The following is a 23,561-nucleotide window of genomic DNA, read 5'->3' on the forward strand; positions in this document are numbered from 1 at the left end:
CACTTTTAACCGTATGGTGGATGCGCTGAAAGGCACACTCAGTGGCAGCGTGATGCTGGGACCTGAAATAAGGCACTAGTTCTCTGGAACATCTGAGTCTCTGTGTTAAAAAGCCTCTTCATCATCGGTATAAAACATCAACCTTCTTGGCCCTATCTTATGCAATGGGTAGATATCCTTACTAAGTGAAAATAAAAATGTTTTAATACATCAGGAAGTTTCTAGTGTAGAAAACACAAGCCCCACTGCCCCCAGACAAAGTAAGACAGGTAAACCAAACCATTAATCCATGTTACTAGTATTTTATTGGTGAAAAAAACATTTTGGAGCGCCTAGTCTGGCAAAGAAATGCCTTTTGTATTACAAAAAATGGCTACAAATTTTGATAATTTATACAAATACAACTGTCTTCAAAAAATAAAACCTTTAATTTAATAAACTCATGCCAGCGTGTTAACATTTCCACGTCAGCGCGATTCTGAACACCCAGACTTAAATCCCTGAGCAGACACATAATGACACATTTCTTTAAAAGATTTTTTTTCCCATTTTTCACTAGCTTTTTAAACAGTTTTTACACATGAAGAACGAGTAAATTATACACACAATCCTGCCTAAGCACGGCGTCCTTTGTGGCCAAACTGAATAATCTCGTACAGACACCATGGGAACAAGCCTCAGCTAAACCATGCAGCCAGCGTTAGTTGTGTCACATGTCATTCAGACGTCCACAGTGCTGCAGCGAAAAACAAGTGAGGTCATGTACTGCGTAGAACTGACCCAAGAAAACACTGTGAAACACAAAATGCGTTTTGAACACACACATCACCAATGATATACAGTACCATCTGCTAGGCAGTACTCACTCTTTCATGGAAGGAAGGAAGTTCAACATTTTTTGTACATTTCTTACATCTGTACACTGGAATTTAACGAATCAAGTTGAAAGTACGGACTAAATATTGAAAACCAAACCAGAATTTCACCTTTCAGTTTCAAACAGGATGACTTGTTGATGTACCATTGATTAAACTAAGCCTGTTTACATGCATAATCATTCACCCTCATTTTGATGTGTTTCAAAATAATTCAGCTGTTACTATTATTTTTCCTATGGTTGCAAATAAATCCGTCAGACTATCAAAATGTGCAGAACTTGGTTATAATTTGTTTGCCAAATATCTGCAGCACTGCCTTATGTTAATGCACAGCTTCCAAACAGTAAATCCTGCAGATTTCTGTTTCCACCGATATCTACAAAAGCAATATGTCAGTCGCTCCTTCAGATAAAACCTTTTTACAACACAGTGCCAGCTGGTTTACTAGCTAAGGTCACATGCTCTCTCTCTCTCTCTCTCTCTCTCACACACACACACACACACACACACACACACACACACATACACACACACACACAGTGCAATAATTTAAACAACCTTAAACGAACAGGAAACAAACTAAATCTCAGTCAGATAACTGCCTGTATTTTAAGAATAGCTTTGCGATGGCAATAAGACAAACAAATTTCAGGACAATGTTACAATTATCAAAGATTATTTTCACCATCAATTCAACGAAATATTACACCCTAACAGAACAAAGTAATGCAGAACAAAAGTCGAAAGTCATAAATTATCACATCGAAACAACCTTCTTTACGTTCTTTCCTTGCTAGTCTGTACTGCAAAGCAATAGCTTTATATATTAAAAATATATACAAACAATACAAGGACTTACAAACTTAAACAAATATAGCAAAATATGCTACATATTTAAGTATCCATAAATAGGAAAAACTGTGTGGTTGTACATTGTTAAGAGTGCAACAGTTACAGTGTAGGTCTGTTTGGTTATGGGAGCTGTCAGCCGCGGCTTAAGACACTAACAAGCTCCTGTTTAACTCGTGCTACTCGGAATATATCTGTGACTGAGAGGAAGCGTCTTCCGTTCTAAACCACATCTAATGGCAGGGGCTGGAAGCCTGGCCTGGATCGCCAGAGATTCCTATCGTACAGCGACAGGGGGGGTGGGGGGGGGGGATTTTCGGCATCGTCGAGGATGGAGGAGGACGGAGCAGAACACTGGTGTGCATGACTACAGCTGTCCTCTCTGCCTGACACGGTGTCACAAAACTGAACCTGCACACAACATCTGCATACATGTCCAGTTAGGAAAAATCCGGCAAAATTTACTCTGACTACTCAAGATGTTCCCAGATTCCTTAGTACTTATACGTGTTTCTCATGATCGACGTACGACCTGAAATGATTAAGATTAGGTTCCTGCCACATGAGTTCTATTCAGTCACTTGACTTTGCTGACAGTTGCTGTCTGAAATGTTGTTTGTCCTACCAGCACACCAGGCACGTCACCTGCTCTCCACACACGCAGTGACTCTCTGAATCGTTTCCAGGATGCGTTCCAGGCAGGCTGTCGGAATCCAGGCTGGAGATGTTGACATGCGTAATCGTCTGAATGCCTTCAGTACGTCGCTGCCTTTCTTAGCCAAAATCCAAGCACTTTATCACACTGTATCTACATTGCGTGTATAATGTTACACAGGAAAAGCTACAAGAGGAAATAATTTTGGCAGATTAGACATTTCTCTGAAACCTTTTTGGTTTTTTGAGCTTTCTGCAGAAGTACCCTTAACCTAAGACAACAGTGGCAGATGTCAAAAACGCTCAAAATTCGAGAAACGCCTCAGTTTAACTCTCTATCGATTTCGTTTTAACTTACAAAACGATTAACCCTGGTTATAAACTCAAACCCTGTATAATTGTATATCTATATAATTGATTTCTCAGTCTTTAATGCATTGCCCATGGTCAAAATCAGCAGAAAATAAAAATGAAATTAGTAATTGAAAATAAGTAGTAATCAAATCAAGCTCATCAGAGGACCAGACACGAACGCAGGGCCCATTCCAAGTTAAGTGCTAAACATCATGGCACGGCTGAACGATCTGTCTGAGGAACAGTCTGACGTCTTCAGCAGCTCGCATGCCACGGGGCTCGACACGCTCGCGGCTCATGGCAAAGAGCCCCTCGTCTTCAGGCCTTGCTTCTCCATAATGTTCCACAGCTTTCGCAGGTTGGACTGTGTGATGGTGTCATCTGGCTTCAACTGGAGGGCTCGGAGGTAATTGGCCTCGGCCTCCTGGAGCTTCCCGTTGAGGTGGAGAATCGCGCCCAGGTTCATTAAGGCAGCTGGATACTAAAGGGACATACCATTCAGACAATCAGAGCAACGCACGTGTACACAGTGGTACCATTCTCCTAAACATACAGGCCATTCTGTTCTATTCTGTTCCATGCCACATTCTATTCTATTCTGATCCATGCCACATTCTGTTCTATTCTATGCCACATTCTATTCTATGCCACATTCTATTCTATGCCACATTCTATTCTATTCTGTTCTATTCTATTCTATTCTATTCTATTCTATTCTATTCTATTCTATTCTATTCTATTCTATTCTATTCAGTAATTACACCTATCACAAGGTCACACTGATTTTCATACATTAAATGCCAGTGTAGAGAATTACAAACAGCCACTGGAGCAAAAGCATGCAGCTCTTTGACAAGTTCATCTCGTTAACGGGGGGAAAGGGTGTCATTCAAACGATCTTTGACACGCGTAGTAAAACATTCAGATCACGATTCTGTCATGCATTTACAATTAAAACAACAAAATCTCCATGTTTCTGAAATCATAATATAATGATTAGATAATAATCTACAGACACAAGTAATTCACAGAAAACGCTTCCAGGGAAACAGGATAGATAATGTAAATGATTTGCAGCAAATGATGGATATTGTTTACATTTGAATGTATTTGAATAATTCTATCAGTGTGATGCGAAAATACTGGATGGGCAGCTGTGTAATTGGTTACTGGGGGGTAAATGGTGACATTTCTGAACTTCCTGTACTCAGAGGCACATGTGCGGTAGCTCTCTGAACCCTGCATGTGTAGCATTGTACATGAAGGAGATAACCACTTAAAAAACATTTTTTAAATAACTTTTTGTTGCTCAGATCAATGCTTTAACATGGTTAATTCGTCAGGCACTGAAGATGACATTCGACCCAAGTTCAGCATTTTTCAGCTAAAGCCTTAGAATATGTCACTGGCCTATGGAAAACGCACTGCCCGAAGACACGGCGAGCGTTAAGGGCTGGCAGGCGGTCTGTACCGCAGCTTAAGATTGGACTTAACCTCACTGTGGCTCGTATGAATCCAAAGAAGGTCCTGCTGCTGTACGCTTAACTTGAATTGTTCCAGGAAAAAACACAGATATAATCTAATAACTAAAGGAAGTTGAGCTAAATAAAACTATCAGCTAAGCAACAGTACGTACAGTGACCTTCAGGATGAAGGACAACATTAGTACAGTAGGCTTGGGAAGATTCACCGATATATTGTTTCGATATATCACCGATATATTGCTACGGTATATCACCGATATATTGCTACGGTATATCGTCGATATGTTGTTTTGATATATCGGTATGAACATAAACGATGTGAGAAAAGTGTGCATTGGCTAAAAATCTGAATGAACTCGAGATGTATCGTGTTTGAAGTCTCAGCATCGGTAAACACGCAATTGCACAACCCCGCGCACCCAACTCTCGCGAGAAGGCTTTGCGTCAGAGTGAGCGCTGGTGAGCATGGAGGAGAGAGAAATACACTCGCCGGCTTCTTACAAGTCTGCTGTTTCCATCGGGTTTTTCAAACATGATGGAAAGCTTGACAGATCTAATGCAGCCTGTGAACTTGGTCGCGCTGCAGTTAAACACACGAGGAGCACAACAAGTCTAGTTTCTCCCCTGACGCAGCGGCATGGAGTGAATGTACCTGCGAGTCCGCCTCCCCGTCCGATCCAGCTCTCGCTAGCACCAGCGATGCTACTAACGGAATAAATGGTAAGCAGAGTATCTCAGCTTCTTTTCATGCCCCACTGGCAAATAATTCTGCCCGTTCTACAGCAATAAGCAAAGCCATCTCGTTCTTTATTTGCAAAGACCTGCAGCCATATAGCGTTACAGACGATGAGGGCTTCCGAAATCTACTGAAAGTACTAGAGCCGAGGTATCAGATACCCGACAGTAAGCTATTCACTGATAAGCACGTCCCGGCGCTATATGAGAGAACGAGACGAGAAATACTCGACTCTTTGAGCAATGCTAAGCGGGTGGCTATTACTGTTGATGGCTGGACATCTCGTGCCACAGACCCGCATGTCACCGTCACTGCACACCACACCGATAACGAGTGGAATTTCAAAGGCCACGTTATCCAAAGCACAGCTTTTAACGTGGCTCACACTCGGGACAATGCCGCGAGTGGAACATCGAAGATAAGATGTTGGTAACCGACAATGCAAGAAATATGGTACTGGCAGGACAGGGTGCAGATCCCATGTGCCATGCATTAGCACACACCATTAATTTGTCTGCGCAAAAGTCCTAACAGGTGGACAGGGTGAAACACCAGTGACAAAAGCGAGGAAGGTGGTGACTTTTTTTCACAGAAGCGCACAAGCAACTGAACTTTTGCGTCGGATGCAAGTCCAGTTGCACCTGCCAAACCACAAATGAATCCATGATGTCATCATGAGATGGAATATGTCAGCCTGCCATACTGAATGCCCTGGTGTCCAGGAAGATGAAGAGGGGAGAGGGCCTAGCTACACTACTTAGTAAGGAAAAAAGCCCCACCATCTCAATGATCTCACCATCCCCCACCATCTCAGTGATCTCACCATCCCTCACCATCTCAATGATCTCACCATCCCCCACCATCTCAATGATCTCACCATCCCTCACTGTCTCAATGATCTCACCATCTCAATGATCTCACCATCCCTCATCAGCTCAATGATCTCACCATCCCTCACCATCTCAGTGATCTCACCATCCCTCACCATCTCAATGATCTCACCATCCCTCACCATCTCAATGATCTCACCATCTCAATGATCTCACCATCCCTCATCAGCTCAATGATCTCACCATCCCTCATCAGCTCAATGATCTCACCATCCCCCACCATCTCAGTGATCTCACCATCCCCCACCATCTCAATGATCTCACCATCCCTCACCATCTCAATGATCTCACCATCCCTCACCATCTCAATGATCTCACCATCCCTCACCATCTCAATGATCTCACCATCTCAATGATCTCACCATCCCTCATCAGCTCAATGATCTCACCATCCCTCACCATCTCAATGATCTCACCATCCCCCACCATCTCAATGATCTCACCATCCCTCACCATCTCAATGATCTCACCATCTCAATGATCTCACCATCCCTCACCATCTCAGTGATCTCACCATCCCCCACCATCTCAATGATCTCACCATCCCTCACCATCTCAATGATCTCACCATCCCTCACCATCTCAATGATCTCACCATCCCTCATCAGCTCAATGATCTCACCATCCCCCACCATCTCAGTGATCTCACCATCCCTCACCATCTCAATGATCTCACCATCCCCCACCATCTCAATGATCTCACCATCCCTCACCATCTCAATGATCTCACCATCCCTCACCATCTCAATGATCTCACCATCTCAATGATCTCACCATCCCTCATCAGCTCAATGATCTCACCATCCCTCATCAGCTCAATGATCTCACCATCCCCCACCATCTCAGTGATCTCACCATCCCTCACCATCTCAATGATCTCACCATCCCCCACCATCTCAGTGATCTCACCATCCCTCACCATCTCAATGATCTCACCATCCCTCACCATCTCAATGATCTCACCATCCCCCACCATCTCAATGATCTCACCATCCCTCACTGTCTCAATGATCTCACCATCTCAATGATCTCACCATTTCTCATCAGCTCAATGATCTCACCATCCCTCACCATCTCAGTGATCTCACCATCCCTCACCATCTCAATGATCTCACCATCCCTCATCAGCTCAATGATCTCACCATCCCTCATCAGCTCAATGATCTCACCATCCCCCACCATCTCAGTGATCGTTCCCATACAGGCTAAACTTCTCAGGCATTTTTCACAAGATGAAAATGATCTAGAGGTCATTATTGAGATGAAGAAGATGATCAGACTGGATTTTTCAGACCGGTATTCACACTTCACAGACCTCCTTAATTGCGCGTCAGCCCTGGACCCCGCTTTAAAGACCTGACTTTTGTGGATGATGTTAACGCCAGAGATCTCATCTTCATGAAAATAGCAACAGAGACTATGAAGATGAATGAAAAGGTAATATTTGCTGCTTATGATTATCTCTCTCTCTACTATTAGTTATTTAAATTTCCATGTATCACATTCAAATTGTGTATTCATTTTAGCTGAAGGAAATCTAATAATGGTTATATGGATTATCAGGCAGGGGACAGTGGCACACTGAGTGAGGGAAAGGCAGATAAGGGGGCAGGAGCCCCCACACAGAGGAAGAGATAGGTGTGTTTTGATAGGAACAATGCCAGAAGTTATACAAAGTTGATTTAATGATACATATGTTATTATTTACTGTGCGTCCGTTTTTGTTGTGTTGACTGATCTTTTTTTAATACACAACTGATAACCCCCACATCTATTTTTTTCTGATCAATACAAGATGCCCCTCCTGAAAAGAAGACAGCCTGTTGTGTGGGGATTTCCTCACCACGAGAGCAGCACCAAAGAAGACCATAAGGGAGAAAGCTAAGGATGAAATCATAAAATATAGAGAGAGGGATTCTTTAGATCTGGATGGTGAAGTGTTACAGTGGTGGAAAAAAAGCAAATTGATCTACCTCAGATTTCAGCCTTGGCTAAGAGCTTGTTATGTATACCAGCAACGAGTGTTTCCCCGAACGAGTTTTTAGCACTGCGGGTGATATTGTTACTGCTCAGCTCAGTCTCCTTCATCCTGACCATGTGGATCAGTTGATAATCCTTAAAAAGGAACATGAAACTACACCACTTGGGTTAAATATTAATTATAAGACAGGGACTGTTATCAATTTCAGTAGTTCATCATTTTGCATTTGGAGAAAGGTGTAATGTGTACTTGTGCTTTTGTAGCAGCTTATAGAAGATCAGCAGTTTAGGGTTCAACTCTTTAGTTGTTGCTCCTGTTCAAAGTGTGAAGCCGAAGTAACAAGCACTGTAATATGTTCATCTGCACAGCAATCTCTACAAATTTGAATTGCATTCAGCACCTATGCAGTGCCACCAGTGGTTTGAGTTTGGGGAATCGTCGCATTGTACCTGTTAATTGTAAAGCAACCCGTAGGAATAAAGAATGAAAATGAACTATCTGTGCCACTTTGAATTGTATAATTCTCTTTTCGCATTGAATCGCATCGCATCGTATCGTATTGTGTTCAATCAAATCGTGTTGTATCACACTGCATTGTGGTAGGTGCGAGAATCAAATCGTATCGTATCGGTGGTTGTTTCATATAAATCGTTAATGTATCATATCGTTGAAAATGTATCAAGATGCAAATCCCATCGCCTCAATGTTGAAGATTCACATCCCTACAGTACAGTCATGTATCTAATCTCTAGACATTAACATTTTAATGAATTCCAAAAACACACAGAGCACGATCATTAACTTAATTAGTAATTATGCTGAAAAGCTGACAACATCTCTGCAAATCAGTCAGTACTGTACGCTCTTGAGCAAGTTGGAAGGAGTGTGACAGAATGTTCTCTGCTGGGTGCTACAATCGTTCGTTGTTTGCTCAGTGGTGTAAAGGTAGCTTCTGCTTTAGAAACTCACTGCAAACACCAAATCCAGTGACTTTCCTGCTCCAGGGGAATTCAGTCCACGGATACATCAGATTGCTGCTGGAAAAAACCTATTGTCCCTTATTTGGCCTCGGCAGCGTCTTGACGCAAGAAACACATTCATTTCTGTGACTGAAGCCAACGTAAAGGACAGGCATGACGTGGATTCTCACCCCCACCAACGTGCGAAAACACTCTGCATTCAGGATTTCCTCCTAATACATTTCTGAGCCACTTTGGCAAAACAAACACTTTTGGTTCGTCATTCTCTGTGAATAAAGTCTGCACTTTCATTGTGCTTCTGCCTTTAACCGATTTTTCAGCAACTCCTGATTTTGATGTAAACGTTAATATTGATATTTTCCAACCTATCGGATGAATGTTAAATGTCCCTCAACAGAACACAAACTTCAAAGATGACAGCAGCAGACACCTTTCAATAGCTCAGGTATTTAAATATGCATTGAAGTTAAAAAAAATAAAGGTCGAGTTTCCAAAAGTAAGGAAAGATGCAAATTTAACATTTAAAATCAACCGGTGCAGAATGTAATATAAGTTCTCCCACCACCAACACCGAAGTTCAGACAGGAAGGGACATTTCAACAGTGGTCCTCTAAGTTTATGCATCCATAATGGAATTTCCATGTAGAGCCTGGAGCCCATATCAAGAAGAAGAGGGCATGAGGCAGGGGACACCCCGGATGGGATGTCCATTACAGGGTACAAGGCAGGGGACACCCCAGATGGGATGTCCATTGCAGGGTACAAGGCAGGGGACACCCCGGATGGATGTCCATTGCAGGGTACAAGGCAGGGGACACCCCGGATGGATGTCCATTGCAGGGTACAAGGCAGGGGACATCCTGGATGGATGTCCATTACAGGGTACAAGGCAGGGGACACCCCGAATGGGATGTCCATTGCAGGGTACAAGGCAGGGGACACCCCGGATGGGATGTCCATTGCAGGGTACAAGGCAGGGGACACCCTGGATGGATGTCCATTACAGGGTACAAGGCAGGGGACACCCCGGATGGATGTCCATTGCAGGGTACAAGGCAGGGGACACCCCGGATGGATGTCCATTGCAGGGTACAAGGCAGGGGACACCCCGGATGGATGTCCATTGCAGGGTACAAGGCAGGGGACACCCCGGATGGATGTCCATTGCAGGGTACAAGGCAGGGGACACCCCGGATGGATGTCCATTGCAGGGTACAAGGCAGGGGACATCCTGGATGGATGTCCATTACAGGGTACAAGGCAGGGGACACCCTGAATGGGATGTCCATTGCAGGGTACAAGGCAGGGGACACCCCGGATGGGATGTCCATTGCAGGGTAGAAGGCAGGGGACACCCTGGATGGATGTCCATTACAGGGTACAAGGCAGGGGACACCCTGGATGGATGTCCATTGCAGGGTACAAGGCAGGGGACACCCCAGATGGATGTCCATTGCAGGGTACAAGGCAGGGGACACCCTGGATGGATGTCCATTACAGGGTACAAAGCAGAGGACACCCCGGATGGATGTCCATTATAAGGAACAAAGCAGGGGACACACTGGATGGGATGTCCATTACAGGGTACAAGGCAGGGGACTCCCTGGATGGATGTCCATTACAGGGTACAAAGCAGGGGACACCCCGGATGGATGTCCATTACAGGGTACAAAGCAGGGGACACCCCGGATGGGATGTCCATTACAGGGTACAAAACAGAGGACACCCCAGATGGGACGTCCATTACAAGTGACCAGAGGGAGGTACCACCTCCATGTTCTGCAGTGAAAAAACGTAGCCCGCCATCCTTCCTGGCATCTGAAGCTGGTTTCATGGGCGAGCCCATGGTAATGGATCCAGCGACTTCCAGGACTGAGCAGCGGGAAACTCCTGGCTTTCCTTTCAATTTTACTCAGGCGAACACTTCAAAGCAAACACCCCCAAACACACCATCCTGGCCCCGGAAAGTAGTATCCAGATGCATAACCAATCAGAAGGCTTCTGAGGAAACGGCCGCTTTGAAGGCCAAGCAGGAAGTGGAACCAGAAACCATAAAAGTGTCTGATGCCCGGCGAATAGGGCTTGAGTTAAAAAAAGAACACTTTACTGGCTGCAGGTTGACTAAGAATGTTTTAAATGCCACTGTATCCTGGCAGTAACCTGACTTCCAGGCTGTTGGGGGCGGTGGGGGGTGTCTCAGAACCACATCCATGTGCTTTTCTGCTCCGTAGCGAAAGCTGCCACCTCCAGAAGGTCGTTCACCACACAGAAAGGTGATCAAGGCAGGGGGCAGCTTAAGCAGCCCGGCGTGCCTCAGGGCGCCAGTGATTCTCAGATCCCTCCTCAGGGACCCCTCGACAGTCCATGCTTTTGCTACCCAAAATGAGGAAGCAGAAATGTGGACCGTCTGGTGGTCCCCGAGGTTGAGAAACACTGCACTACGAGAGTTGATGAGTCACAGCACAGAGTCCGGACATGGTCATGTGGCACGTGTGAGCAGGTTTTTCCAGGGAAAAACTGGAAGGGTGAGGGATGCGTCTCTCCTACTTCCAAAACAGGATTCTGCTACGCCTGTGTGGCCTGGAGCCGCACATGGGAAACCCGCTTTAAGGTGGCACATCTGAGGACAGCTAAGAGCTGACCCGCAGGGAACCGGCTGGAAGACCTGGGCTATGAGCAGATTGTTAAGGATACGTGTCCCAGAATACACATCCTGATTTAAGGGATTTTCATTCCATTGACTGTGTATAATGGGCACCCCACAGAACGTTCTAGAAGAGAACCAGCCAGGAAACGCTGCCAAGTCGGTGTTTGTCATGTCATAAACATGGGTGTGGGGCATGTGTGAATATATACCGTGACCAATATTTAATCTGTATAAATTCAACCCCCTCAGTAAATAACACTTGTGGCTTTTCCCTCCATGGACCCCCGTCAGCAGGTACTGACCACGGCTGACCGGAAGCCGCTTTGGAGATGCTCTGACCCAGTCACCTGGTCATAATGATTTGGGCCTTGCCAGAGTCACTCATATCTTTATCCTTGACCATTTCTTCAGCACTAAACACGTCCACTGCGAGCGGCAAATGTTAGCTTGTCGTGTAATATATCCGCGAGTTTGACACGCGCCATTTTTATGAGATATTTCAACATTATTTCCTTCACATGGGGCTGGTCATAATGTTTTAGCTAATCGCTGTGTGTACGTATGTGCATGTGTGTGTGTTTGTGTGTGTGTGTGTGTATTATAAACTTGGGTAAGGCTTTACATTAACTGCACCTTATGGCCAGACGACAGCTGTAAATACATTAATGACAAACATTATATGATAATAACAAACATTTTTGTTGTATAATCATGTAATGTTTGTTATCAATGTATATTAAAGCTGTTAAGGTATGTTAGTATGTTATGGGATACTTACATGCTGCTTATGAATGTTATATGAATGCATTATGAATGCATTATAAAGGTTCAGTTAATGTAAAGCATTACGAAACATTGTAAATAGATGTCAATTATTGTTTTTTAACTATAGTTAAAGATCATATAGGATCATTCACAAACTACACATTTGACACAAAAATCACCACAAAGTTTAACCCAGTTTTCCTGTTACTATGTTCAGACAGCTTGATGGAATAAGTGACAATGGATGAAAGTAGGAGCACTGTTGTGCTGTGCTCGAGGCGGCCGTCCGTTCCTCTACTTACGTCTGGTCTCAGGCTTGCTGCAAGGCCATAATACTTCTCAGCGGTATGATGGAGACTCGCCTGTCTGTGAAGGAGAGAAACACAGAGAGCCTACAGTCACACACCCCTGCAAACACCAATTATTATATTACCAGTAAAACCATATTCCAAAATGCTTATTGCTATAATTCGGAAGACATCAATAATATTCAGACTAACATTAAAAAATCAACAATCATCCATCCATCCATTTTCCAAATCGCTTATCCTTCTGGGTCGCGGGGGGTCCGGAGCCTATCCCGGAAGCAATGCGCTCGAGGCAGGAAACAACCCAGGACGGGGGGCCAGCCCATCACAGATCAATAATCATCCATCCATCCATTTTCCAAACCGCTTATCCTTCTGGGTCGCGGGGGGTCCGGAGCCTATCCCGGAAGCAATGCGCTCGAGGCAGGGAACAACCCAGGACGGGGGGCCAGCCCATCACAGATGAATAATCATGTAATCCATAAAAAAAATCTATAGTTATGTATTTAGGAACACGACTAACTGACCCCAGAACTGATAGACGCCCTTTCCACAATATTCCTCAAAGCCAGCAAACTGAGCCCTTCAGCACCAACATATAATGACCCCCAAGCGCAAATACCCCGGAGCTCACTGGCTAGGAAGGCTTCCATACATCCATCCATCCATCCATCCATCCATCCATCCATCCATCCATCCAGACCTCCGTTTCCCCAGCCACCTCCTCCCCAGGGACTACAGTATTTTAAACAGTATATAGATAATCAGCAAAACAGCCGGCAGTAACACAGTGGTAAAATTTGCTGAGCAGAGATCTGTGGGCAGTGGCGCTAAAATTCATGAGCTTGGTGACAGTAAATTTTACCGCAGCTGATTCATTTCTTATTCTCTATGGAAACTGGTCGATGGATCGGCGGCCCAAATTTAATGATATTGCGGGCCGGTATGTCGTGACCCAGCCTTAAGCCCTTATTACGCTCATCTTGGAAGCAGCTCCAGTGCATGATAACCTTTGGCTAATATCCTGGACACACAAAGGTCAGTCTGGAGACACCAGAGGAGCCCAGTCTGCACTCCGTAAGCTTCTCACATCCTCCTGGACAGTCTCACTAACTCCCAGCTATGCAGCTTATGACCTACAAACCAACAAGCTGACATCAGTGACCTTTACATGACCTTTACGACAGTCAACAGGCATAAGAGACCGTATGAAACAATGCAAGCAAGAACGAGATGTTGTTCACGCGGTTCAAGTTCACGTCCTACACCAGCATCAGCTCTTGGTTTAAAACAGCCAAGATGCTACTGTATAATAATAATTTGTTCATTGTTGTTAAATCTCATTATTATAAACACTGTCTAGGGAATGACAACCTGCTGCATTATTACATTTGATAGTTTTTCTCTTCTATAAATCAGTCCGAATGATGACAGCTACTTTATTTAATAGGTACCCCTGAGACTGATGGATAGAGTGATGGAACGCGATGATACCGCTCCAATACCTCTAACCATACACGTGTAGACAAATGCAAATAATAATTGATAAAATTACAGTTAAATTCTGCATCTTAAGTAGGGAAATTATCCCCTTCCACCAAATGTCTAATTTGCAATTCAATTTATCACAAGTGGAATTAAACGCAAATGATTTTTATAAAAAGCCTCATAATTTTATCTTTCCCCCCCCTCATATTTCCCCCTCCCCCCCTGTATATCAGGGATCATAATTATGGAAGTTGTAATAAAACATACAGATTGGTCATTTTCTCATGAAAACTATTACAAGCGAGGAAACTGGGTGGCAACTATTCAATGTGGCACAGAAGCCTGCAGATCCATCAGAATCACTGACTTCTCACAGGCAGATGGAATAGCGATCACACACCCGCAGTTAACGAGTCCGGGAGAGGGGTCTGAGGGACTAATTAATAGGAATCAGAGCAGACCTTGCAGTCAAAACTTACTAATGCATTCCATCAATTTTATCAGTGCTTGATTAAAATGGCTTCAGGCATATTCGACGATTAAGATCTGAAAGTAAAATACTCTCAAAGTCCCAGAAGATAATTATTTAACCAAGAGGAACAAGGCGATCGCAGAAAAAGGGAGACCAAGGTGAAGTTCCGTGTGGTCTTTACGATTCGGTGTTTAATCGTAACACTAAGCTACTCTGTCCAGCTCCACCCTCTGCGATTTATCAACAACGCTCTTCAAATACATTTCAAAAGACTTGGGAAAAAATCTGCAAAAATCATTACTTTGCACGTCTCAAAAGAAGAGAAATACTTCTGTCAGCAGCGATTATAACAAACAGCAGAAGACTAAATATCAACTTATATCATACTGTCATCGAAAAGTTACACTTAAGTTATAATTTACCTGCTTGTGTGCATTGAGCCAAACTGTTAGTGTTTCTCTTGACAATACGCCAACAAATCTGCGATGATTTAATAGCCCACATCTGCATTAATTTAAGCCATCATCCTAGTGAGCTGTAACATTGGGTGTCAAGGACATTTGGCTCTGGAGCTCCGCGTCGTAAAAGGCGCTATAAGGCGCTCTGTACACATAGCTGAGTGATTTTAATTAGTGATTTTGTATGCAACACCAACAGTGAAAAGCAATGCTCCACACTCTGAACAATTAGTATAACATAATTTGTTGGGTCTGATTACTGAACAAATGATTTATAAAACCATCCATCCATCTACCCATCCATCCATTCATTCTCAGTAGCCGCCTGTCCAGTTCAGGGTTGGGGGGGCTCAGACCCCATTCCGGTGTGTATTCTGTTTATTTTATATTCTGTTCATCTTATATTTCTCTGTATTTGTAACCTTCCTGACTTTTTTCTGTGTTGCACTAAGGATCGTCTCCCAATTTCTCTGCTAGATAAACAACAAACTCATGATTCCCCATCATTCCCCATCAGCTGAAGTGCCTTATAAAACATTACACAGGAATTATTTAGCACCTTAAGCATGTGGGGTCAGAGGTCAGAGAAACGCGCCTGGATCTGCACCCACCTGAGCATGTGGGCCGCGTTGAAGACCACGTCGAACTCGCCGCTCTCCAGCTGGGCAGCCATCTCAGCCATCTCTGCGCACTCGGCCAGCCGAGATTCTTCTAGAAGAAACTGGCCTGTCGGTCAGTCACGAGGAGGAAATAAGTTTATCTATCAATCAGTCCCACAACGACAAACATTCGAGCAAACAGGAGACAGTGACGACTCTGTGATACTGATTTTTGTAAACTTTCTCTTAAGTCCCTCAGCTAAAAGCAAAATGGTATTGGAGCATAATATCCCAGCATAAGAAGGCCTTGAAACTCAAATTGATTACTCAAACGTCTATTTAATTTCTATAACTGCTGTAAAATTTCAGAATAGAAAATGACAATTCAGAAATGAAACCTCTGGAGATAAAGGAAACCTGTGACTAAAAGCCACAGCAGAAAAACATATAAATCAGAATGAAGTTCAGCCAATTATTTCTGATAAATATGATATATTTTGTTTTATACATTTGATACATATATTAGCATGTAAGTTATAATCGGCTTGCTCTGCTAAAAACCGACCACTCAGTAATAATCATAATTTTTCTTTGTAAGTTCGAGCGTGTGCTGATCCATACAGCTAGTAGGAAATAAACCGAGCACTGAGTGTGTCTCTGCCGTGACCTGCACTCACCGTAATGCATGTAGCAGCTCCCTTTGGCTGGATCCAGCTGAATAGCCTTCAGAAAGTACCTTTCTGCCTCCACCTTCTGTCCCTAGGAGTAAAAACAGGCGCCCGCGCTCAGCCTTTATTGTTCTATAACTTCAATAAAGTCAGAAAGAGCGTGGTGCTGCCCAGCAAACATTAAATTCATAACAGTTTGCGTTTCATTTTGGTTCTGAGCCGGGCCAGACGGGGTGACCTCCAGCAGAGAGAGATGAGAGGCCAGCTGGTGCCTCCTCACCTGCCGATCATCATCCGAGCCAAAAGAACAGGGAATGGGACTCTACCTGCAGCCACACCGGTGTGGACACCGGTACAGGTCCGGCTCCAGACCCTGAGGATACCATCTGTGTTCCTATTGCTCTTCTTACTGCTGGTCCGGGGTTTGTGACTTTCTCATATTTATCACGTTTATTTCTGCATAAACAAACGCTCTTAGGTGATTCCTACACTCAAGACACTGCATTGCAGTAACGCTTCTTAAAGGTATTCAAAATAAATAGCATTTTTTGCACGTATCTTCACGGTGTTACTGTGCTGCTCCCAGTACTTGCAGCTTCCCATTATGATGTCATATCGCTGCCGTGGCAACAGTCGCTGTAGGTCACGCGACAGCTACTGGGGAAATGACAAGAAGTGCTCCCAAGGCCCCCCCGGCCTTCGCAGATCCTTGCCGCTGTCCTTTATCCTCGCCTTCCCTGACAAGACCGCGGCAGTACAGAGCCACAATCTGGCGCTGACAGATGGGCCCTGAGGATATGGCAAGCGAGTGCAGACAGACGGCAGCCCTGCAGGAGCACATTGCTACGTTGTTTTACTGGAGAGACCAACACCACCACGTTAGCGCTAGCTTGGATGTTTACCTATTCATACAACAGGGAATACTTGCATTCCCCTACCGGCACACGGCTAATCGCGAGTCCCGCTCCTTAACCTCCGCCTGTGTTTTATATGAGAGGCACCGTGAGCGGCCACCAGACAGTGACAGGTTCTCCCGGAGGTCCTCCTCAGGTTCTCGCTTTCTTTGCTGAGGCACAGTGAGATGCCACTCAAACGCCGCAACTGCTCTGGAGCTGGAAGCAGCCGAGCATTAAAGGGCACAGAGTGGCTTGGAAAGGCCAGATGGCAGACACACGTGGAAGGAGCGGAGTTCCAGAGGAGCAGATTGCCCTGTAGACCCGAGCAGGCTGGACGAATCCACAATGGAGATGATACGACTGGCCTGGATGCATAAAGACCTTCTGAGAAGAGCAGCCCAGCCCCGTTGGCTGATTTCACTAACGCTTTCTTTGATCGTCTCAAACTACGGCGCATCTTCTGCCAGTCTGCTGGGGCTCCATGCTATGCGTCCAACAGAAGAGGCAGAGCAGCTGGGAGGACTGCTGCCCTGGTACTGGCACGATGCGCGTGGCCCACTCCTGGATTTCCATGGTTACAGGGAGTGCAAGGCTTTCTCATTAATGGAGAGCATGGGGGCGCACTGTGTAGATTTATCCGAAAGTCCTCCGATGTCACATGGTCCGTTACGTCACCTCTGTCCTACATAATGTGACAGAATGGGCCCCTGTATTGCATAAGGTTCATTTCCTTATTAAACAAATTAGACCCCGATTCGGCTCATGCACAAACGGGGGAACGATATCCTGCTGCGAAACGCCTTGGTGCAGCGCGATATCCTCGCTCCGCTATGACATCAGACACCCAGCAGCTGTACTGCTCATCGCTTGGGTAATTGTGAATGGGATTTAAATCTGATTATGTGGGGAAATGCCTGAATTTAGAAACACATCCTTAAGCCCTGGGGTATGCTGGGCCCCTTAGGTTTCAGGAAGTAGACAACCCCCCAGCCTCCCACACCACCCCCACCCTCCACCCTGTTAAGCGGAAAGGTCCAGATGATAGGTGTGTGTCTCATTAGCTACGATCTTTGACCCACTGCAATCACTGCAGCCACTTTGTTGCTGTACATATGGTCTGAGGAAGACAAGAAGGCTGAAGAGCGATCTTAGCCCTCATTAGAGGTGTTACCCTCAAAACGATGTTGGGGGAAACCCCCGAGAGAGACCCTGGTATCTAAATCCATTTTCCATTCTTACTCATACCCAGATAAAATCTCCGTCACCCGCCAAGGTCGAGGAGCAATGAGTTGGGCTGTCCCAGTAGAGCTATCAGTCACCACCCGTGAGATGGTTTTCCTTACGCCTGTGGATGACTTAGGATTTGGCACCTCAGCCACCTGCTATTTTTGCTTAGTATTGTGGGTAGATGGATAGCACTTTGTGTCCAGACATAAAACATTTCTAAACTTTCTAAAAGCTCCTGCCTGACTTCCCGTTAGCTGTTGCATCAATAACAGTAAGATTTTAATTAATTACCAAAATGGGCAGGGGAATTTTTTTATATCTCAAAATTCATCTGTTAAAGGAAAGAAAATATGTAGCAGTTCTGTTTGCGTGACGTGCTATTCCTCATGCTGCATAAATTCTCCTCCCGAGAAATCATCCAGACAGTAGAGGTGCCTCGACACGTTTTCACCAACCGAGCCAGCGCTCAGTATCTTTTCCTGTGTAGTATGCAGAATGTTCGGCAGACTTCCAGCGACTCAAAGGCCGCTTCGCCTAATGAAATCCCCTGGCAGTCTTTAGATCTCCGGAGTGGATATTCAGTAGAAACGACCACTGTGAAATTTAACACATATATCTCTGTTAAGAGCCAAATATTAGACTATACCTACACTGCAAGTACTGACATTAGTGCTGAAAACGCAAAGCTATCCAGTCATTTTAATAATCTAAACCAGTTCATTTCCAGTCTGTTTTATTTGCCCATTTTCCCAGTTGAATCCCATCACAGGGCTCCTCTTGATGCTGAAGCCATCTCACCACCACTAACACAAGTCTCTCGTGACAGGATTGTCGTCTGCCACCACTTTCCTTTGATAGGTTGTGGGCTTCCTCGTGTGATGAGACACACTTGGTGGAGAGTGCCAGACACATCCACCTATCCAGGCATCCGCCCCCTGACACATCCACCCAATCAGGCATCCGCCCCCAGACACATCCACCCATCCAGGCATCCGTCCCCAGACACATCCACCCATCCAGGCATCCGCCCCCTGACACATCCACCCATCCAGGCATCCGTCCCCAGACACATCCACCCATCCAGGCATCCGCCCCCTGACACATCCACCCATCCAGGCATCCGCCCCCTGACACATCCACCCATCCAGGCATCCGCCCCCTGACACATCCACCCATCCAGGCATCCGCCCCCTGACACATCCACCCATCCAGGCATCCGCCCCCTGACACATCCACCCATCCAGGCATCCGCCCCCTGACACATCCACCCATCCAGGCATCCGTCCCCAGACACATCCACCCATCCAGGCATCCGCCCCTGACACATCAACCCTTCCAGGCATCCGCCCCCTGACACATCCACACTTCCACCCCTCCAGGCATCCACCCACCCACCCATTCAGGCATACACCCACCCACACATCCACCCATCCAGGCCACCACCCACCCGCACATTCACCCATCCAGCCATACAGCAATCCATTCAACATCTCCAGAACCCCTGTACAATTTCCAGCTGGGGAGACCCTTCCAAGTCATTTTTAATTAGCATGGTGTCTTTTAATTTCTTCCTTTCAAGTTCCTTTTTTTTTGATGGATTAAATGATTATTACACCAATAAATAAAAACATTCTACTTGAAAATAAGTCACAATGGGGGTATTTGTGGAGAGGGATTTTTCCCAGAATCCTCTGGGACTGTCACACAACTAGCATAAACATAATTGCATTGTTGATTGTCCTCTTGGGATTCAGCTATTAGGCTCCAGTCCTGCTGCCAGCTGGGTGGCACCACCAGCCCACTTGGTGCTAATCCATTTGCCCCGACACACCGCCCTCCCCCCCCACCCCCACCATGAGAATCCAGGAGAGTGGGAGTGTGCCTTACCATGAGCGCCAACAGCTTCCCGTAGGTCAGGTGGGCAGGGATGTGGTCGGGCTTGACCCTCAGAGACTCCCTGTACCAGTGTTCGGCCTCGGGCAGTCGGTTCAGCCTCATGTAGGCCTCTCCTGGAGAGATGGTGGGTGGGGTGTTGGAGAGGTTCAGATGTCAGGAGTTACAGATCCACAAAGGTGGATAAACAAGGCTGGTAGTGAGCTGCAATGACGGGCAATGATGATGTCGCCCCATCGCAGGGGGCACCTCGTGACACGTTTTGACATTTATTTACATTTTCTACGAATTATTGTTGCTGTTCTAGGTTGGGAGGTCTTTGTTTTCCAGTTAGCTGGGGGTCACAGAATGACTCTCATGTATAAATGCAGATGCTGCAAGCCACAGCTCAATCAGACATGTAGTAAATCCCTCGGTTTCCGGCAGGATGCAGGCTTCAGACCCGGAACGGGGTGGACTGGGATCAGCAGGCGGGAGGGAGATGACTAAATAATGCGATGGCTCAAGAAGAGTCTAAACGCAGGGCGACGTCATCTGACATCATGCTTTGAGGATTTGAGGCCTGTCACATCAGCTCAGCTTTTAGCCATGAGGTCATGGAAGGATCCAACAAGATCTCAGCTTACAAAGCAAACCAGAAGACAGGCATTCAGTGCTGGTGATGTGTTTGTTATAAAATGACACGGTTCATCTACATGCTTCAAGCCTGAGCTTCATAACTTGCTGCAGGTTTGCGTACTTGTTTCTGAAACCAGTCCAGCATGTTATATGAGATGAATGTGTCCAATGTGCCCTGGGCCTGGGGTAGATACCCAGCTGAAATGACCGTTTACACGACACCAGAGGAGAGGCCCAAGGAATGCCGTCGTTCACAGAAACCTCACTGTCTCCAGCTCAGAGGCCAGCACTCTGAGGCAGCAGTGACTTTTTGATACATACACACGGATCCCCAGTAGCTCTGTTCATTAATCAGAGGGGTCACACTACAAGGGTCTCGAAATGAAGGTGCAATTGTGGTGTTGGAACTTTAACTGATAGCAGGGGTTAAGAGCGTGAGGAGAGACGTTTTCGCCATTTTATAAGGAATGGAAATGAGTACAGCAAAGGAGCATCATGTACAGACAGAGAACTTAGGTTATGTTTATCCCATCTTGGACCTACAAGGACTCATCAATCAATCAATCAATCAATTTTATTTGTATAGTGCATTTTCATAACATCTCTCAAAGCGCGTTACATTGTCCGTAAGCCACCAGTAAGTAAGCCAGAGATGACAGTGGCAAGGAAAAACTCCCTAGAAGGAAGAAACCTTGGGAGGAACCGGACTCAAAGGAGGAGTCCATCCTCCAGGGGTCGGCAGAGGAAGTCAAATGGGCAAGATGGAAAAATCCAGATTTATTCATTCTCATGTATATATAGGGAAGCTAAGACCTTGAACATCGAGAACTCCACTTAATCTGTCATAAATAGCAGGTCTTGGTCTGACGGCAGCGTATGAAGCTTAATGTGAGTGATAATGACGGTCCACAGCAGCAGGAATAAAGCATAAACAGGAAGGATTTAACATGAAGCAGTCTGACAGCATTGCTGGCATTTAAATGTGATTGAGGCCCGGAGATTGCTGATTGGCTATCTCCCACCGGCGATGGTGTGAAATGCCACTTACCCATCATATTGTACAGGCTCTGAGGTGCAAACTGCCTCGGCATTTTGTGTATTGCCTCTTTGTAGACCAACAGGGCCTCCTATGGATAAAGCAAGACTGGGTCATTCATCAGTGAGGAGAGTTACTGTTCCACACCACAGTCCCTAAAAGAGGGGGGTGGGGGGAGAGGTGTTTGTTTACTTTGACCAGTGCTGAAAGGAATTTGTCATCCATGGAACAGCCAATGGGAAAGGCCGACCCGGATGGCCCGGGGTCTGCTGGCCACTCGCTGAGACAACTGTCAATAAACTACAGCTACCGTTCAGTCCGTCTCAGAGGCAAAACCTCTTGCAAGCAATTTAGATGACAAATTGAACTTCATGGACTGAGAGAGATGGACGTATATAAAAAGCTTAGAGCTGCTTCTGCACATCTGAATTTGGATCATTTGTGGTTGGTTTGTTGCTTTAATATCATGATTTTACTCTTGTTCTTTTTAGTTCTGTTATTAAACTTCCTTAGAACCTTTCTTAGAACATGTTTTTATCCCAAGCTACTCACACATTTATACAGAGGTTTGGTTCCATTATTCAGGTACTAGGTCCACCAACAGGGGTCTTTTGGGGATATGAGATGAGCGTTCTAAGTTAACACTACTAATCTGACTAGTCACGCCCCGCTGTGTACCTCCTGATGGCCCTGCTCATGGAGAAGTTTGCCCAGGTTGTAGAGGCAGCTGGTCACGGAGCTCCTGTGAGCATGAGGATCCTTCAGGTTCTCATCCGGGATGTCGGCACATGTGAGGAACGTTCTCCTGGCTTCGTCCAGGTGGCCCTGGTTCATCAGGATGATTCCTGTGTTCAAGTAGGCAGCTGTGGGAGGAGGGACATTAAAGGCCATTGGATGACAGGTTCTGACGGTAGAGAATCGTCATTATAATAAAAACTGACTACTTTCAGAAGAAACTTTTTTGGTCTTTTCTCAAAATTTTGCAATTGATAACGAACCATAGCTCTGAGTGGCACTATAATGTGTTCATACAAGCTTTTTTTAAGAACACTAGGCTTCTTTAAGTTGCCTGCAAAATCTCAGGGGAGTTCAAACAGAAAAGCGAATCCACAAATGAAGTGGGAGCAGATCCATAAATCAGCAGAAAGCAGATCCATACGTACAAGCCAGAGTCGGCCTGCTCCCGATAGCCAGCCTGTAGTAATGCAGCGCCTCAGAAAATCTGTTGTTTTCCTGTAGCAGCAAACCCCTTGAAAAGAAGGATGCAGTGGATTTAAGAGCAAGGCCTTTCCAAGCACCTACTGCAGCCACTGCCTTTCAGGGGAGATTCAAGTAAAGTTATACCAAAGAACAAATTTTCGTTCACTGCGTAACTGAACGAAATCGATTCGCTTGCTGGATTTATTATGGTCAACTAGCTGTGGATCTGCAGTTAAAATATCAGTCCATGTACAGCTGTTAGTTTAGCTAAGATCAGCATTACGCTCTTATTTCTGCTTGGAATGTGCATTATAACTGCAAACTGTACATAGGAAGACTACTTCAGCAGTAAACGAGTAAACATGGATTAAATTAACAGGCAGCACACTTTGTAAAAAGAAGAGAATATTAATGTTAAGTAGGACACATCTCTGCAGCTCAGCACCCCTGACAGCTGGGGTTAATGCGACATCAGGCTTC

General features: G+C 45.4%; 1 protein-coding gene across 1 annotated transcript in view; it reads right to left on the reverse strand.

Annotated features, from left to right (window-relative positions):
- Nucleotides 1-286: 286 nt before the first annotated feature.
- The window catches only part of LOC125746723 (protein O-mannosyl-transferase TMTC2-like), a 77,241-nt gene continuing 53,966 nt past the window's right edge, over nt 287-23,561 (reverse strand). Inside the window, exons 5-12 of the mRNA XM_049021078.1 lie at nt 23,045-23,130; nt 22,560-22,744; nt 21,894-21,972; nt 20,222-20,343; nt 16,221-16,302; nt 15,556-15,670; nt 12,521-12,584; nt 287-3,216 (exon numbers count right to left, since the gene is read on the reverse strand). Coding sequence (XP_048877035.1) covers nt 3,031-3,216; nt 12,521-12,584; nt 15,556-15,670; nt 16,221-16,302; nt 20,222-20,343; nt 21,894-21,972; nt 22,560-22,744; nt 23,045-23,130 — 919 coding nt within the window. The 3' untranslated portion in view covers nt 287-3,030. The remainder of the gene's footprint in view (nt 3,217-12,520; nt 12,585-15,555; nt 15,671-16,220; nt 16,303-20,221; nt 20,344-21,893; nt 21,973-22,559; nt 22,745-23,044; nt 23,131-23,561) is intronic.

Source organism: Brienomyrus brachyistius, chromosome 1, assembly GCF_023856365.1.
Source record: "Brienomyrus brachyistius isolate T26 chromosome 1, BBRACH_0.4, whole genome shotgun sequence".
Taxonomy (NCBI): Eukaryota; Metazoa; Chordata; class Actinopteri; order Osteoglossiformes; family Mormyridae; genus Brienomyrus; species Brienomyrus brachyistius.